We start from the raw sequence: 19714 nt of genomic DNA on the forward strand, positions 1-19714 counted from the left end.
GATCATTATTCACAAACCATTGAGACGAGATTACATCCTCAAAGAATCAATGTATAAAGTTCTCTATGGACAGAGAAAATTATTTCACCATATTTCTTCAAAAATGAAGCCAACATTAATGCTGCAGTCGATGGAGTATGCTATAGAGCCATGATAACTTTTTCATGCCTGAATTGAAAAATGTTGATGTGGGTGACCTTTGGTTCCAACAAGACGGCGCTACATACCATACAGCCAACTAAACAATCCATTTATTGAAGAAAACTTTTTGTGAGCGCATTACCTCGCATCGTGGTCCTGTAGCGTGGCCTCCAAGATCGTGCGAGTCCACTTTGATTTCTACATGAAAACCACATGAAAAAAAACCCGTTCATCTATAAATTTCTAAATCTACCATAAAATATGAATCAAAATCTTTAACTTTTCATACTTACAGTGCAGTTTCCATAACTTTGCCAGCTACAGCCCGACTTATATGTATTTAGTAATAGCACTTGCTTGAAATTTGAAAACACGTAAGACAAACCTAGGTTTGTGAACGAGTAGTGACATATAAACTTTAAGATTATTTTGTATGTGATATGTAAATTATATGCATATGCGAGAGATGTGTTTGAAAAGTTTTCACTGGTAAAGGTACGGACGCGTCATGATTAACTGTACCCTGTAGAATACGTTTCCCAAAATAAATGACAAGAAATTCGTGAAATATGTTATTGAAGCAAAGAAGAACTTTTTTATACTATCACTACATGGTTCCATCAGATCATTATTCTATATCTACTTAAGAGACAGTCAACGCATACAACTTAGATAGGAGTGAAGCTTCACCTTTTGTAGCAAGAGGTTACATGGAGAACACCACCCTTTTAATTATTCATCGGACTTTCATGAATAATGATAGACACATGGTTTCATAGATGGCTCTTTTGAACATTCTTGAGAGAAGCTGTGAAGTCGAAGAAATCTAAAGCCATATCGCCATCTTCCGGTTGCCATCAAGGACATTTTTATTTTGTTCATGGAAATTCATTAGAAATTATTCGATTTACTTGTTCTGGAATAAGTTTGCATACCCTTTAATGGTCAATTGGGTTTATTAAGTTTTCTGTTAGCACAGACGAGGGAACGAGGTGAAGAGCTTACACTTATAATCGATCTCACAACAGTCGGGATGAACACTGGCTCTCAGTCCTTATTCGTCAGTGGAGCTTAGGACCCAGATTCGAAATTGGTCAAGGCTTATCTTCTCGGCAGCAAATCGGAAAAATTAATTCAGGAAGGTATACTGCCATTACAACAACAACAACTACTTCCAGTACTCTTCTTCACGAAATTTTACGCTCAACACACACGCACACCTATATACCACAAGAGTGGGTGTATACAATTGTAATGCGAGCGAAATCCAACATGAAGCATGCAACATGTATGCACATCATAAATTTATGTGGTCGCAACAATGTATTGTAGTAAGCAATGCGTGTGTATGCGTTTTTATTTGCTTACCTATTATGCGACAGACACTATGTGGCAGTGCTGTAGAAATAACAAACAATAACAAAACTAAAACAACAACAAAAGTTGAAGCAAGTGAACTCATAATAATAAACAAAAGTCGCCGTGGCGCACAGACATGCAAACGTCAGTGGCACGCACTAGCAACATTGTGTTGCAAGTACGCGAAATAACGGAAATATTTAGAAGGGGCGTGTAAATGCAACATAGGTGAATATAGGTGGCAACAATGGAATTATATTTGTGTATAATTTAGATGCGTGTGTATGCGTATTCAAATGAAATTAGTTTGCATTGTTGCATTTGTGGCAAGCACGAATTGCAGCCACATTGCGAAGTTGTCAACATGCGACACAAGCATGCGTGCGTTTGTAGACGATTTTATTGCCGCATAGGAGTAGATACTAGTTGGTTCTATGCAGTCCTAATGTTGCAACATGTGTTGCAAGCGCTTGGTGGCAACAAAACAGCTGCTAATTGCTTTATAACGCACGCACAAATCATAAATACACAAGACGTGGATAAGAAATGAATACGCTGCAACAACAACAGCAACATTAACTTAGAATGAAAATACAACAAAAATAGCCACAACTCTGCAGTTTTATAGTATGTGCAACAGCTAGAAGACGTTATTGCTACTCTTCTAATAGCAGTATAACTTTTAACAACAACCATTGTGTGGCAATATGGCTTAACTGCTTTTCGTGCTCGCAGCCGCAATGTTTAATAACCTGCAACATTATGTTGCTTATTAATTAATGCCTCCACTGTTGTTTCGTTGCGTGGTTGAAAGAATTGTTGCTGGTTTTTTGAATCCTATGGATGTGTTGTTGTAATTTTCTCTTCTTAAAGATTATTTAAAGAGATGTAGAACGGGTTTTTGAAAAAGTCATAAGATGATTTTTTTCAGACCCGAATTTATAATATTTTTAATCACAAAAAGCTACTTGAAAATAATTTTTTAATTATTATATTATTTTTTTTCATTCGAATATTTCGAACTTTGTGCTTGAAAAAATACTTTTACGGAGAGTTTTTCTTTATAATTTTAAAATAAAGAAAACTTCAGCCCAATGTGATCGTATTTTGGTGGAAGTTTATGGTGAACATGATCCAGCTAATTAGCTTAGGTTGAGAGAGGTCGATCCTGAGAGGGTCTCACTTGGACTGCTTAGGACACCGGTCTGTAGTGATACCTAAAAACTCCTATATACTAGATCATAAGACCCTTACAAACCTTTCCTGGTCTAGCTGAGCGAAAGTTGATTTGCACGATTTAAAAGTGGTGATTTCTCTTAAAAGACGAAGAACATTACCAAAAGAAATCGTTTTTGCGACCGAACTGTGCTGCGAACGGCTAAAAACTATTTGGAAAACAGCGGCTGGGAAGTTTTGCCTCGGCCGCTTTATAGCCCAGACCTTGTCCCTTCTGACTACCATTTTTTCTGGTCGATGCAGAACACTATCACTGGAATACGATTCACATCGAAACAGCGTATCAAAAATCAGTTATTTTGGGCTGGAACTTGCTTCAGATGGGCAATACTCTGAACAATACTATTGTGCTTGTTTTTCTTAAATAAACCAACAAATTTTGAAAAAAAACTAATACAATTTCAAATATTTGCTATAATTCGATGAAGATTTTGCCAGATATTGTATTAAATTTTGATAATTTTTTAAGTGAAATCATACTACGATCCACCATTCAACTCTTAATAATTAGCGAAAGGTGGGAAACTATCACTCTACTAAATATCACTCACTGCTTGGAAGAACTTTTAGCTAACTCTATCTAACTCTCTTCTTCTCTCCCACTCTTTCAGTCTCCCTCTCTATCTTTCTTTCTGTCTCTTTCTCGTCTTCTCATTTTCCGCACAATCGCCAACCAACACACACTAATTTCTCACTTACCGTTCGGCATTCTGCAACTGCCGATTACCACCGACCTCCCAACCGCCATTCGGTCGCTGTACCGGTGCTGGTGTCGCGTAATGCCATTGCCTGTAGTATGAGTCATAAGCAGAGTTGCCTGCAGCACGTCCCTCACCCACGCTCTCCATCTCACCCCTAACACTCTCCGCTTCACCACCAACACGCTCTTCACCAGCATTACGATCGTCATTATCATCGCCATAATAACCAGCTGCTGGTCGCTGCTCATAAGGATAACCATCGGCGCTCTCCTGTGAGTCATCCTCTTCTTCGTCATCGTACACAGAGCCGGGACGCGCATAATAGGTATCCTGATAAGCGCTTGGCGGCGCACCAAGCGTGGGCAGAGTTTCGGCATGTACGAGTACCGGTTGTTGTTCTTCGTAGTAACCTTGTTTAACGGTACTTTGGTTGCTGTTATTTTGATTATCTGCTGTATTGCCTACATCGCGTTTATATTGTTGGTGTTGTAATTGTTGTTTCTGCTCTTTTATTGTTGTTGTCAACAGTGTTTCGGTATCATTTTCTCGTTCTATATTGACAAGCAAAAATTTCCTGACATTTTCACCATTTGCTGACACTCGTTGATCGTTGGCACTCATTAATACTCTGACCACTGTGGCGTTGACCTCATTTTCTTCATTAATTTCATTTTCTTGTGCCTTCTTATTGCTTTCAGCGCTCTTTGTGTCCTGCAACACTTCCATGAAAGCCAAGGTGGTAATGGAAAATACAAATATTAAAACGAACAGTGTGAGGAGACATCCGCCGGTGGATTTTAAATGTGTTGTAAACTTGTTTGTTGGTTGCAACATTTTTTGGAAAAATTTTCTTCGAACACTTTTATATTATTTTTTGTCTCTTTAAATATTTTTTTGTAGTTCTGAAAACTTTTTAAGTTTATTTTTTTTTTTTTTTTTTTTGTTAATTTAATTGATTTTTTTTCATCTCACGCGCACCGCAAACCACGCGTTACATGTGATTCTTTACTTCACTCTTTTTTCTTTCGCACTAAACTAAATTGACTTTACTGTTTAATACCGTACAGCCTGAGTGCCGGATTGTAACTGTCCTAAAATCTTGTGGCGAACTTTGTTTCCTCAAGTGGCTGACAACCTGCGACAACACTCATGCATACATACAGGTAGTTGCTACACATACATATGTAAGTACCCACATGCTAATACTTGAAAAAAATCTTTCAGAAAGTATTTGAAAGAGTAAGCTCTGATAAATATGTAAATGATTCCACCAATCTTCGATTCTCAAAATATCATCGCTGCTAGTTGTATCTAGAACAATCATCACATGCCCGCCATGCTCAGGCAATTATCAATTATTTCACTCATACACACACACACCTAAACTGTATGTAGAACGAGTAGTAATGCTGTATCCACTTGTCAGGTGCTAATTGCTAAAGCTCGTGCAGCATTCGTACAGTACCCGCTACAAATACACACACACATATACACATTTAAAAAGCGTTCTACTGCTCCAGTTTTAATAGCGATCTAAGCTAGTAGCCGCCAAAGTGCGCTTGTCGTGTGTATCTCCGCTCATCGCTTAACGGTTCTTTAAAGGCGTCTCAGTTGATGCAACGTCATCATTTACCAGCCAATTAGCACTTTATATTAGTATGTACATTTGCTTATGTATGTATGTATATACTCGTTTAGCATTTACTACTAGCTGCGTAATACGAGCATTCGGAACTTCGGAAGAATAGTTTTTGATTGTTTTTTTTTACTGTTATTTATTTATTTGTATACCCTGAACAAAGTATTTTAAGTTTCCCACGAAGTCTGTAGCACCCTGAAGGAAACATCGGAAACTCTATAAAGTATACATATATATAAATAATCAGCATATCGAGCTAAGCCAATTTTGACAGGTCCATCTGTCTTTTTGTATATACTTGTACACGAACTAGTCCCTCAGTGGTTGAGATATCGATCTGAAATTTTGCTCACATCCTTTCCACCTCAACAAGTTTGAACCGCCTATATCGGACCACTATAGCATATAGCTGTCATACAAACTTATCGATCAAAATCAAATTCTTGTATGGAAACCTTTTAGCTTAAGTGCAGCCGAAATTACGATTTTTTCTTGTTTTTACTATTATTAATTTTTTGAATATCAACTATACAGCTTCGTTGTTTCACACCCGTTTTGTTTATGTTTTTTTTTTCCAATGTAGTTGTTTGTTGTTGTACGTCGTACTTTATAGTTTGTTGTTGTACATAACAAGTACTGCTTTTGACCTAAATTCTTTCCGTTAGCTGTTTTCAACGACAATACTCGTTATTTTTCGTTATTCTATTTATTTTTCTCTTCGCCCCTGGCATCGGCACTTACGCATGAAAATCTAATTAAATTGCAATTTTCACTTAATCGAAGTATTTTTATATTTTATTGGACGGAGAAAGTTGTGTAAACATTTGAGAATTTACTAATGTTCTCAATTTTTTGGTTACACAACAAATAGTCGTATTTATGGATCCAATATAATTATGCATGAAGCATGTTTAGTACAAAATCTTAAAACGTTATTTGTTAATTAATTATTTGCTTGAAAAGTATAGAAATAGAAATTAATTATATTATGAGAATACTCGAACTAAATCAAAAGTTCGTGGAGTTCCTGAAATGACATAATGACAGTATATTTTAGGGTTAATTAAATAATTTCATGGTCTTACGAAATTCTCACTCATTAGGTTCCTACAAATTTCCATCATTTTCAATCAAAGTTTTATTATCATTACATAGTTAGAGGACCGGTATCACAAGCTATTTGTATTTAACTATAATATATCCGACATTATGAGTTCACTTAATTTTGCTAAGATATTTTACATCTTGAGCGATATATGCGGTATAAAGTCAACGATTTGAATGTTTGAAATTCTTTATGTTAGCTATATGGGGACTAGGAGATGTATTGTAATGACCCGATTTTACCAATTTTTGACAGAAGTACACATTATTATCAGGAAAAGATTATCTTTGAATTTCAATATTTTATCTCAAAGATGGTAAAAAACTTTCAGTAAAAAGTCAGCTATAGACACTGCGACTAATTTATCCGTTATTGAAAAATCATAGTTCGATTTTAACAATTTTTTGGAAAAAGGTAGCATAATTTTAGGCTATTTCTGCAAAGTTTTGTTCTGATTGATTCATTATTGTCTGATTTATATACTATAAAGTGAATGAATAGTCGTGTTTGGAGTCCGATATCCGCCTATTTTCATACTACATATATTCATAATATCAGTTTTCGAGATTTAATCTGTTTTCACAATATGGGAAGATGCTAGAAACACTTGTTCTCTGGTCGACTTAACTTTAGTAATTTGTCAAATGTACACTTTAAACTTACTTTTTAACTTTTTTTTTAAAACTTTTAAACCACGAATTGCACTCTATACTTCGAACTCTATGCTTAACTACAGTTATTTTTGGTTTATTTATAGCACTTTATAAGTTTATAAGTAGCGAGAACAAGTACATGTGTACTAAGTTTTATCACGTTAACTTAATTTTTACTCAAATTATCGCTCCAACGGGCCGACACGAGGCAGTCAGCCATAATTCAACTCAACACCGGTCATTTTTTTATACATAGCTCTATAACTATATCGATTAATTTTAGTTGTTACAAACAAACGATAAGTAAGTATGCGAAATTGAAATAAAAAAATACAAAAAATAAACGGTTAATTTTAAGATATTTCAAGTTCTTCTTTGTACGTGAGTTGGACACAATAACAATGTGGGCCAATTGGTCTAAGAAATCGACTCAAAGTTGAAACATCAAGTCTTGAGTGCATAGCGGGAGGAGAAAAATACCCAAAGTCAATGCTTAAGACTCTTATTAAAGCATAACCACAACCATAGATATATAAGTAGGCTATTCTCTACCCAGATTTAGACTTAGACGAGGGAATTTTTATCTCCTCATCCTTTTATATTTAAGTTTTAGGCTTTAGCAGCATGAAATAGACTTTTAACCTCATAATCTTACTTCTGTTTATAATGTTAACTGCTAGTCATACATCTGTTGCAGTTTCCTCTCAATTAAGCTTCCTTGTTTTAGCACGACCGAACAAAAACTTCAATACTCTTAAAAGTCTCATCGGGAGTGTTGAAATATGCTTGCTGTTTTAGTACAGCTTGAAACAACTCTTTTTCTTTTTCAAACTGAGATACATAATAACTAGAAAACATCAGATCTTTCAAAAGCGTAATATTGAAAATAACTAAGACAAAACACATCCAAATAGCGACTAAAATTCTCAAAACATTGCGAGGCATTTTCACGTTGTTTTCTTGATCTATGATGAACAATATCAACTTCCAATATCCAATAAATTCAAGCCTTAAAAGCATGGTCATGTAAAAGGCCATTTGCAAATTCATTTAACTAAGAAATATTTATTTTATGTCTTTACACACAATTAAATGATTTATGGTATATTGAATGCTGCTAGGCGCTCAAAATCATTGTTAGCTAATACTAGACTGCCATATTAAATATTGGCGTTGAAAAATACCACCTAATATATGTAATTTAATAACTATAGCTATTTACATATTATACTTTTAAATTATGGTAGATGTACATATACTTGTAATTGTTGCCTACATTTAAGCGCAAAGTGAATTAGATGATAATATTAAAGTATTTACATAATTTTAAATCGTTTGAATAGTTGTTATTTTAAGAACTTCTTAGAAAATCAGCGATATACCAGTTCATTTGCTCTGCCACACAAAATTAGTTGGATAATTGTGTGCGAAAATGCCGCTATTAAGTAGTGTTGAGGCATTTAACGGGCAATACAGAGTCAAATGAATTTTACTCTTAGCGGCAGGGGTGAAGCTTACTGAAGACAACCAACATTAACAGAAACATTAAATTTGCATATTTCCCATGGCGAAAACCCCAAAATGCGATGTGAAGGAGTTAAAGCGTAACCACAAATAAACACAGATAACATATTCATGCCCACACATACATATATAAATATATATATATATATACATATATACGAGGTGTGCTCAAAAAAAAGGGTGAATTTTGAATTTTTTTGAAAAGTACTATTTATTCATCAATATCTATTTTGTAACCTTCAAATGAATCCCCTTCGGATATAATACACTTGTGCCAACGCTTTTCCCAATCTTCGAAGCACTTCTGAAATGCGCTTTCCGATATGGTCATCAGCTCCTTCTTCGATTCTGACTTCAGCTCATCAATTGCAGCGAAACACTTTCCTTTCATTGGTTTCATCTGTTTTGGGAATTGAAAAAGTCGCAGTGGTTGTTGACGTCATTCAACAACTCCTGAGCGATACTAATGCGACATTGCTTTTGTTTAAAATTTAGCAATTTCGGAACAAACTTCGCTGACACACGTTTCATGACCAAAACATTCGAGAAAATTGAGTGGTGTGAGCCGATTGATGTGCCAACATCCTTAGCAACTTCCTTAATGGTTATTCGACGATTTTTATAAACAATTTTTTTTCACTGTATCGATGTTTTCTTCGCTTGTTGACATGGTCGCACCTCCAGGATGCTCCTCGTCATCAACATCTTCTCGGCCTTTTGTAAAGCGCTTGTACCACCTATAAACCCGTTTTTGAGATTAAGTGGACTCATCAAATGTGTCACATTCAACATTTCAAGTGCCTTCGAGCACTTTATTCCATTTTTAACTAAAAATACATATTCTTTGAGCCAATTATTTCAAAAGTACACAACCCGCGAGAAATCAAAATTCACCTTTTCCTTTGAACACACCTCGTAATGAATATACTCTAAAGCTTCTTGCTGCAAAACACTCTATACCTGACCGCCACTTGTACCGCCAGCTCACTTTGGCATCATTTTAATTGCAAATATACATAGCAAATGTTTTTCTTCACACATATACAAACTGACAACACACCCACAAATAGGCATATACATGCACACACGCACAGCAGCAATTCAAATTTGTGGTCAATAGGCTTTGCGGTTGGCGTTTTCCATTAATGTACGCTGCAATTGCAGCATTTCGGTTCGTCAACGTTTTAGTTTTCTTGTTTTTGTACAACAACAAAAGGTGTATTTTAATTGAATTCCATAATACATAGCGAAAAATCAACAGCAACAACAACAACAACAGCATACAAAGTAAAACTACAATCAACGACCACCTGATAGGCATAGCGACCGCAGCAATGACGGTGGCCGGTGCCGACGTTAGTGGCATTGGCAACGTCACCAAGGTAAAAGCACAAAGCATCTAAAACAAAGCCGAAAGTTTGTGGCGAAACATTTTATGTGGCACCATTTTCGTTTTTGGCCACACTCAAATACCCGTTTGTCGCTTTGGCTGCTTTGCAGCGTGCGTAGCGGGCTTTTGTATTTATAAATGTTCGTGTATATTGGTATAACGGTAGTGCGGAGTGTGGGTCATATGCCACCAATTTAAGCCGATTAAATTCGTATTTTGCTTGTTGCGTCATTTGTGCGCAAGCACCTTCAAATCTCCTGTGTGTGTGTGTGTGTTTGTACAAAGCTGCGCCTCATATATAACAAAGACTTCTTTGAATGGCGCTTTTCGTGTCGAAAACAAAGCGTTCGATCGCACGGTCTGTTGCTCGGCCATCTCAGCGTGCGCCTGTTGCGCTCCAAATACGCTTTATAGAAGCACCTTTAGGCTTAATTGCCGCGAACCCTTGCTTACATTGCTCGAACTCGCACCCGGTTTTTTACTTCTATATACCCTGTATGTGTGTACAAGTATATACCATATATGTTTTGTGTGCTTGTAGGCGCCGTCTTTTATGGCTAGGTGTGGATTTTTAGGCGTGAAATAAATTAAGCTTTTCGCTTTTGCCTATAGAAAGCTCGTAATGGACTTTATTGAATGCTTGGAAAAGTAATTGACATTAAATTGAACATTTTAACAGCACTATATATGCTTGAGTTAGCCTGTTTGTGGACAGCCAGGAATGCAGTTCCTTTAAGCTTTCCTGACCATTCAGCATCTTCAAGAATTCTTGTAGCGATGGATTCTAGAAGTACCCCGAGTACAGGGCATACGCTTTAGTCGGTTGAGACGGGTTATCTCCCTCGGCCACCAATGTTTCAATTTAAAAGGCAGTTAGGGTGGAAAAAATTCGATATTTTGTTAAATTATATAATACCAAAGACATCATCTATTTTAGTCCGAAATATCGATATATATATAATAATTGTATTCGAAAATATCAATCACGGATACTCTTTAGACTAGATAACATTTTTCGAAACATTCTTACTTGAGATTTATGTATACTTTTTTTTGCACTATCACCATAATACATTCAATAAAAAAAAGTAGCAAAACAAAAGTAGAGCATTATCAATATACGACACCAAGTCGTATTTAAGATTTAAAGTTTAAGAGCAACTGTATTATCATCGAAATCGGAAAATCTGAGTTTAAAAATTTCGTCTCAGAAGAGTGTTGCATATTTATGAACATCAAAAGAGAGTTGTTTAAGGCAAGTTAAAGAACATTTTTATAATATAAGACATGTGAGCATGATTCTAGTCACCAAACTGATAAATAAACTCGAGTTTATGGTATGAATATACTATTATATACTCTGGGTATCGGACAATGCAATTTTTTTGAGTCTTTCTTGTTCGATTACCGAATTCATCAATAAACTCGAGCTTCTGGATATTGAGCAAAACAATTTTTGTCTAGCCTTTCCTGACTGTTAATCAAACTGGCCAATAAACTCGACGTTATGGTATGAGTATATTACTATATACACTGAATAGCGGACAATAAAATTTCATAACTAAACTTAAGTTTATGGTATGAATATGCTACTATATCCATTGGATATCAGGTAATAGGGTCACATGCGATGAGACTACAAATCTTGTCGAATTGTAATTGCCAAAGCTATGTGGCGGAAGGCAAGGTGGAAGCATCTAGCCACTTTCTTCTCAACTGTCCTGTTTTAGTTATATTATAGATGGAATTGAAATTAGCCTCATTAACAAATTTGTGGTTGGATTAAAGCCCTCCGGCGATCTAAAAGATCTGATTATCCATATCTATAAGCTTTGTGAGTCACAAAGAAATAATCACTTGTACTTGAGTTTTTCTTTTACTATGTGACTATCATACTTGAAATCGTAAACTCATTCAGCCATCAGTGTTTTCGTTAACCTTACCAGTGATGCTCCATGACTTATTCAAAGCCATCGAATCCAAAGTACATGTATATGATTTTTACAATCTCAGGCAACTCGATGGAGCTACATTGATGAGCAAAATACACTATTTAGGTCGTCGAATGGTCAAACCTTGCAGTATGGCTCAAAAGAAAATTACTTTCTTATCAGAAAAATCCGATTTTGGATCAATCAATCCAAATTGATGATTTAGCTCCAAAACTTTATAATGCCTCCGAGAGCACTGATCCAAATGTCTGCCGTGAAATACATAGTAAATCATTATTTTATTTCTCAATAATTAAAGCTTACTATTCAATGAGAATATAAAAATAAAAAAATATTTAAATCTCCTCTAACGAACTAAATTCCGCCAACAACTCAATCACCAACAAAAAAACAAGATTATCTCCACTTTTGCCAAACGCTCTGCACCACAATTTTGATGCTGCACTTTTGAACGCCAATAAGTGTGCTTCAAAATTTGTTTACGCTTTTGCGGTTTATAAACCTCTGCCAGTGTCATTGTCAAAGCTCTTTGCGACCAGTGTCAAAGCCACCAAACTATTGTTTTTGGTATTCTCATTTCATTTGGTTTTGCGTAATTTGCGCCCTTTCTCGACGATACACTTTACGCCGCTTTTGTTAGATAATACATAGTACAATGAAAACACTTAAAAATAGGCGAAAACAATACGATTTGCATTAAAGCAAATCAACGATTAAGAAAAAATGCATAACGACCACGTGGCGTTTAAGTGAAAACATTGTTAGGCATAAGCGAAATCAGCAGCGAAAGGCTGACACGAGAGTAAAAAGTGGCAATTACAATGCTAAGAGCTTCTGTAAGCTTTTTCTTATTTTCACAACAAGATTATGGAGTTTCTATAAATACTTTTAGTCTCGTATTATTGTTTTCATTTTATCGCGATGGTTTTGGACTACCCACTGTCTGCTACTGCTTTTATTTTCTCTTTGTCTTACAGCCATTAAATGTTGGCCATCATTATCCACTTTTGTGTTTACATGCATATTTTTAGATAATCTGGCTGTGCTACAGCCTCCAGTTGTTTTCAACAACAACAAATCTAGTAAGCCCATAAAAAGTTTACCCCATTCAAAGAAAACATGAACTTGCTGCAAATTCTTTGTAACAATTTACACCGAAGCAAGCTTTAAGTTTTAAACTAATTATATATTAAAACTTTTATCAAGCTTATTCAGGTCAAATTTAATCAGTGATGAGTAATGCACCATAATCTTAGGCTGAGAAAGGAATTCTAAAAGGAGTTCGTAAATAAGTCCACATTCCATTGGTCAATGTTCTTTAAAGCATATTTTTAAGTTCTGGATTTACTGCAATAGCAATAACGGGAACTAAAAATGATGTTTCTACGAATATAAAAAATAAATAAAATAATTTTGTTGTTACCAAATGGATCTCGGTTTTAATATCTTTTTTATCGAACTATGATATATTTTTATATCGAAGACCTTCCTTTCCTTCCTTTCTCCTTTAAAAACAGAAATGCTACTTCGCACTATAAGTTTGGTTAAAGAAAAAAGATTCTCAGAAAATATAGGAAGATATCTACTTGTATAAGTACACCATAGATACTGAAAATATTGACGACATATTGTTTAAGATTTGTTCAGTACAACCTAATTAGATTTTGCATTGAATAGAATTAAAAAAGTTTCTAATTGAGCTTTTAATAAGCTTTGGATGCACAGCTTTTAGAAACTGAATGCTTTTGGAGTTTGTATCTTTTTATTGTTCGCATTCCGTCAATCAAGAGATTGTAATATTTTCGCTACTCATTCATAAGCAATGTAAATGTTAAAAGCTTAATTACTCTCTTAAATCATTGACAGATCAAGACTCGACAATTGCCATAACCATAGTCATCTAGTGTGCTTAAAGCTTAAAGCTCTCTACATACATCTAGAATATAAAGGAGACGATTGTGAAAGCTTTTAAGATATAAAATATGCAATTTTGGGCATATATTTGCCATAGTCATCCAATGTGCTTAAAGCTAAAAGCTCTCATCTACATACATCCAGAATATATGTAAATATAATATTTTATTGAGCAGAAAAGCAGCAGATGAATGTGAAAGCTTTCAAAAGCCCGGCTTTATTTCTTTTTTACATTTTACAACAAAAGTATTTCAAATGGTTAAGTGAGAGCTTTTTCCTTAACCAAACGCATTATTTAAAATTACCTGAGCCACAGTCTTAATATAACACTTCATATACCTTATATATTTTCTATAAATATTGCAGGTTTGTGTCATCTAATGTGAAAACTTCCAAAAGCTCAGCTGCTCCATATTCTAAATTCACAATTCTATGGAATCTTCTAATAGAGAATTTAAGTTTCAATTACCGGCAGAAAAGCTTAGAAAGCTCTTCTTCTAGCGCACAAAGCTTCAAATATTTACGTAAAAACTCTTCCCAAAAACGACGACTGCAATTTTAAAATATATCTTAAAACAAAATCGAACATGTTACCTCTTGAACTTTGGCAATCATTTCGAAAAGCACAATAATTACAGCAAAAAACAGCCAAGGCCACTAAGCCTACTGCTGTTACCGAAAAAAATAAATACCTACTTGTTTTCGCTGCCTCTCGGTTATTTTTGTCGACGAAAGCGAGACAAACAAAATAACGCCACACAAACAATAGCAACAACAAAAGCCGCGAAGTACTAAACAACGCTTAGCATGCTTCAAACTTAAGTGCGTGCTTTGTTTTCCCGTTTAATGCAGCAACGGACTACAGCGCGTGCAACAGAAGGGCACCAGCACACCAGCACTCCAGCACAATGCCTTACCTCGGCGGCTGAGTCCTTGCTCACATGTGTGCTTTTTTCTTTGTTTTCGTTTAGAGCCCCACTCTTGCCGAACTGAGGAAGTATGAGCACGTCGTTAGTGTTGCACAATGTGCAAACAATGCTGGCATGCAACGACGTGCTGCCGAAAAAAAACAACAATCAACAACAAGAACTATAACAGCAGCAATCAACATAAAAGCGGGCGCGCCTGTTAAGCAGAAAGTGGAGCTCATATGAGGGCATGGTGTTGCACGAAAAACCGTTTCATTGTTGTTGGTTTTTGTTGTTGTTCTACAGTAGTTTCCCCTTGCTGTTATTGTATGGCACTATTTTAGGCACCTAAATCGCGTAAAACTCTTGCTCTGGGGTGTTGTGGCAATTTTCGTGCAAAGCGGCAGCAGCAACAATGCCGGGCGCAGCAACAACAAAGCCAAGTACAACAACAAAAGCGGAGCACAATCCCAACGTTTGGTAGGAACTGTGGGCTAGCAACGCCTTGCGTTGCACGCAACCAAAAGTGGCGAGTGCGAGCACTGCAGCAAAACTCCAAATGAAATGAACTTTTTTAGCGCACTTTTAGGCGCATACAGGCTTCTGCTCGGTTGCGCTACTAACGCGCGTACATTTTGCTACAACAACGTCTCTGTGTGTGTGTGTGTGTGTGTGCCTTCTGACCACATTTTGTGATTTTCGACGATTGCGATTTACCGCGGTCGCGACTTGTAATTTGAGGAATCGGCGATAAACGAAAATACCCGAAACAGTGCTACCGTTATTTTCTGCCGCTTAGCAGTTTTGGCTGTACTCGCAGTTCGCTTTTATTTGTGACGTCTCCTCTTGGCTACGTGTGTGCGTGTATGCACGCCTGTTTTTTGTTTTTGTTGATTTGCTGCAGTCTTTAGCGTGTTCGCCGCAAAAGTGCTTAACGTTGTAGGCAGCGCTGATATCAGCAAAACAACAAAATGCAACAATACAATAACAACAGCAGGTTTGCTTACAACCGTTTTAGCATGCTGATTGTGCAATTTGTTTGCTTGTTCTCTGCTTGTTCTTGTTACTGCTGCTGGTGTGCGCGCGTACGCGTGTGTGTGTGTGTATGTATGTGCTGAACCATCCAACGTCTACTCGTTTACCGCTATTGTTGTCTGCAATGTTTTTTGTCGCCTTCGCCTGCGCCTCGCGTTTGCCTTCCGGTGGTTGGCAGCAACAAACAATGTCTAAACTAATTGGATTTGTTTTGTTTGCATTTGTTGCAGTTAGCTACGCGAATGTTTGCATACTTTTAGGTGCATTGCAAACAACATTTAGCCGTAACAACCCTGCGCTGATTGCGGTTCTAAGTAGGTATGCAGATTGTGCATAAAGAGTAAAGAAAATGCAAGTTATTCAAACTTAGTAGTGAAGTTCTTTCAATTTTTGTTGTTGGAGCTCTTGAAGATTGCTTTGGATTTATATCTGGTTTATTTAAAAAACTAATGTGCAACTCTTTAACAATTGTATTATTAACCAACATGAAAGGTACCTTTGGGGAGAACAATAAGAGAACATCAAATTAATTTTATGGTTAAATCCTCTTAGATGCATGAAAGCTATTAAGGAACTTTTTCAAAGCTTTTCGGCATATAAGAGATGCTAAGCAGTAAAACATGAAAACGAGGAAATAAATTTTTTTATAACAAAAGCCTCTCGGTTTTATGAAAGCTGTTTAAGAGCTTTTGAAAAGCTTTGTCAGTGCTTTTTGGAATTAAAGAGACACCAAGAATTTATTTTATAACAAACTCCTCTCGGTCTTATGAAAGCTTTTAAAGAGCTTTTGAAAAAGCTTTTTCAAAGCTTTTTGGAATTTAAGAGACACTAAGCAGTAAAACGCAAAGATTAAAAAGTCAAAATTGTATGACGATATTCTCGCTGTTTTATGCAAACTTTTGAAGATTTTTCTTGGAACTTTTCCGAATATTAAAGACTCTAAGCAGTAAAACGCAAAGACAAACAAGTAAAAACTTTATGACGAAATACTCTCGATCATATGGAAACTTTTGAAGAGCTTTTTTGGAGCTTTTCGGAACTAAAAAGACGCTCGACAATACAATGCAAAGACAAGAAGATATTTTTTTAAGGTATCAGCAGTACAAAGACTGCTGATCAGAGTTAGCCTAATAGACATTACGACTTCATATCAAGGGTGGATATTTTAAAACCAAATTCTGTTATTGGAAACTTAAAACGATAATATGAATAAAACAATTACTTTGCTAATTGCACATAAATACGTTATTTAAAATCGAAAACAAAGCTCGGAAAGCCTTACTGCAAAGCTTTAGAGCTTTTTAAGAAGAAACCAATTCGCATAGTAAGGGAGGAAGCCTTCAAGTGCTCAAAGAGCTGCCATAAAACAATATTTAACCTAAAATAATATAAAATAGAAATCGAATGGTGTTCTTAGAAACATGGCTAATATCAGCTCAGGACTTTTGTATGTACTCATACATATATATTTGCAGCAAAACAAGTCTTACATTTAAACGCATGAAAACTAAGGTATTCTACGCCTCAAAATCAGAGGAAATTAGGAATCTGATTCATAAGCAGATCATAGTGATCACTTTGATAGAGCTATCATAACCAGTAATATTTATTAGAAATCTCACGAAGTTCTTGGTTTGTAAATTCGTTTTCATAAATCAGATGCAGGGGACCCAACTTCAGAATGTTTTGACAAGTTTGCAAACATTATTTTCAATACAAAAAGTCAGTGTTTACACAATTTATTTGAAAGCTAAATAATTATCTCTGAGATTTTTATAGAACCCCAGTAAAGTATATTTTATATTTCTTATGGTTGCACAACCTTTAAGTAGTTATTTTTATTAAAAAATAAAAGTTGATAATTAAAAAAAAAACTATTTAATTTCTTGATTAAACAAGCTGTATTAAAATATTGTAAGCTTTGTGTTAGGAATTGAATGAAATTTCAATTTTATTCTTGTATTTCTCATAAAAAAGCATATGTACAATATTTATTGCTCAACTTCTTTATAACATAATATTATAATTCTCTTCACCAATTATGTAAATATATTTATGAAATGTTTTTTATATAGAATTATTATTGTTAAATCACTTTATATATTAATAGATATTTATAATGTTCATGTTACTTTTCCATATCCACACATTTAAGTTAGGATCAATCGTGCCAACTCCAATCCTGACAGCGCTAGTGTTTATTATATAGCCTCGGTGGCGCAGTAGGCAGCGCGTAAGTCTCATAATCTTAAGGTCGTGAGTTCGAGCCTCACCCGGGGCAGAAAGCTTTTTTGTTAATTGTATTTTTAACTATCTACATATTTAACAAATATTTTGTTAAATTATTATTAATTATTTTTCTCTTATATATTATAGACCTTTTTCATAAATTTGTATATAGTTAATTTATTCGACTTCTGAATATAAACAAAAAATAGATTTTTTTGTCAGCTTTCCAATAGTCAATGTATGTATACGTTATGCTCATTCGACTTTTTTTATAACATATAAAAATAAATATTTTGCCAAAAAATTTTTATGTAAATTTTGGATGGAATGACTCGTAAATACCTCACTATTTTGTTAATGGTGTTTTCAGCAGTTTTTGCAAATGATATAACTTCTTTAAAATCTTCACCTCTCAATCATGTAGAACTGGTTCGCGCTAATTAATCAAATATCTGGAAATTGAGATTTTCCGACTCAAATCATCTCAGCAATTTGGATCGCGTACTAACAACTGTACTATTACAAAAATCTAAGTCATTATGTAACATTTTGATTTCCGACAGTTCGTATCTTAAACGCGCTATCCATTTGAACACCGGAAAGTTAATTAACCCCACATACATCTTTATTCGTTTTTTCAATACTGTTAGCTCCCTTAACAAATAGCACATTGCATTCGTTGGTTTCCAATGAAAAAAAAGAAAACCAAAAAAATATGCAAAGCAAATTTTAATCTCAATTTTAGCATTTACCACACACTCGCGCTGCATATGCATAAATGCATACATACTTACGTATGTACATCAATAACGGTATAGAAGTTTCCGGCTAAACGAAATCTGTTTCAGCAAGCTTAGATATTCGCTTTGATTCGATATTATGCTCTCCTCGTTTATTTTTTTTTTTTTTTTGAAATATTCAACTTTTTATTGAGATTTTATAAGCAAACAGTTGCTATATCACTTTTCATTAAGCATACATACTACTTACATACGTACAGGCAACATAACTTTACAATTTGAACTGCAAATGAATATTTTGGAAAACTATTTTTAGCTGCTCTAACGTACATACATTAATATTTGCGTTTGTATCATATTTCCGGCTGATGTAGTTAGTGAACTAAAATCACTTTCAATAAAAATACCGCAGGACAAACTGCATACCCCCCCCCCCACACACACACACACATTCATAGATATGTATTTGCATGTCACGACACGTAAAAGATAAAGTCAACATACAATTCATATTTGCTTATTGAGTAGCCGGATATGGGTTAGGCGGAGCATGTGAGGAAGTATGTGTGTGTTTGTGTTTGGCAACTCTTTCCCTATGCCCTGAACAGGATACATTAAATTTGCAACTAAGTTTTTAATACACAAAAGGAAACGTCCAAAAAAGACTCTTTAAAGTATATATATTAATGATCAACGTGACGAGCTGAGTCGATTTAGCCCTGTCCGTCTGTCTGTATATACGGGAACTATTCCCTCCGTTTTTTAAGTTCCGATTTGAAATTATGTAAACGTCTTTTTCTCTCAAAGAACCTCCTATTTGTTGGAACTGCCGATATCAGGCCACTATAGCTTATTGCTGTCATACAAATTGAACGAACGGAATCAAGTCCTTGTATGAAAAACTTTTATATTTGTCCAGATATTTTCAGGAATTTTTGCATGGATTATTCTCCAATAATATATAGTTCAGATCGATCTACTATAGCATATAGCTGTCATACAAATTAACCGACTAAAATCAAGTTCTTATATAAAAACTTTTTTATTTGATGAGATATCTTCAAAATAGCAAATGCTATAATCTCGAAATAAATTGTTCAGATCGCACTACTACAGTCTCCAGCTGCCATACAAAGTGACCGATCATAGTCAAGAAAAAGAACTTTTTATACCATTATATAATTGTAT

At 35.1% G+C, this 19714-nt stretch overlaps 1 protein-coding gene and 1 non-coding gene across 2 annotated transcripts in view; one reads left to right on the top strand and one right to left on the bottom strand.

Annotated features, from left to right (window-relative positions):
• Window positions 1-4497, bottom strand: part of LOC106615022 (uncharacterized) — a 53683-nt gene extending 49186 nt beyond the window's left edge. Inside the window, exon 1 of the mRNA XM_014231042.3 lies at window positions 3436-4497. Coding sequence (XP_014086517.3) covers window positions 3436-4271 — 836 coding nt within the window. The 5' untranslated portion in view covers window positions 4272-4497. The remainder of the gene's footprint in view (window positions 1-3435) is intronic.
• A 13268-nt stretch (window positions 4498-17765) lies between these two features.
• TRNAM-CAU (transfer RNA methionine (anticodon CAU)) lies at window positions 17766-17838 on the top strand. Its single transcript has one exon. It is a non-coding gene; the product is annotated as a tRNA-Met (tRNA).
• The last annotated feature ends 1876 nt before the right edge of the window (window positions 17839-19714 follow it).

This window comes from Bactrocera oleae, chromosome 3, assembly GCF_042242935.1.
Source record: "Bactrocera oleae isolate idBacOlea1 chromosome 3, idBacOlea1, whole genome shotgun sequence".
Taxonomy (NCBI): domain Eukaryota; kingdom Metazoa; phylum Arthropoda; class Insecta; order Diptera; family Tephritidae; genus Bactrocera; species Bactrocera oleae.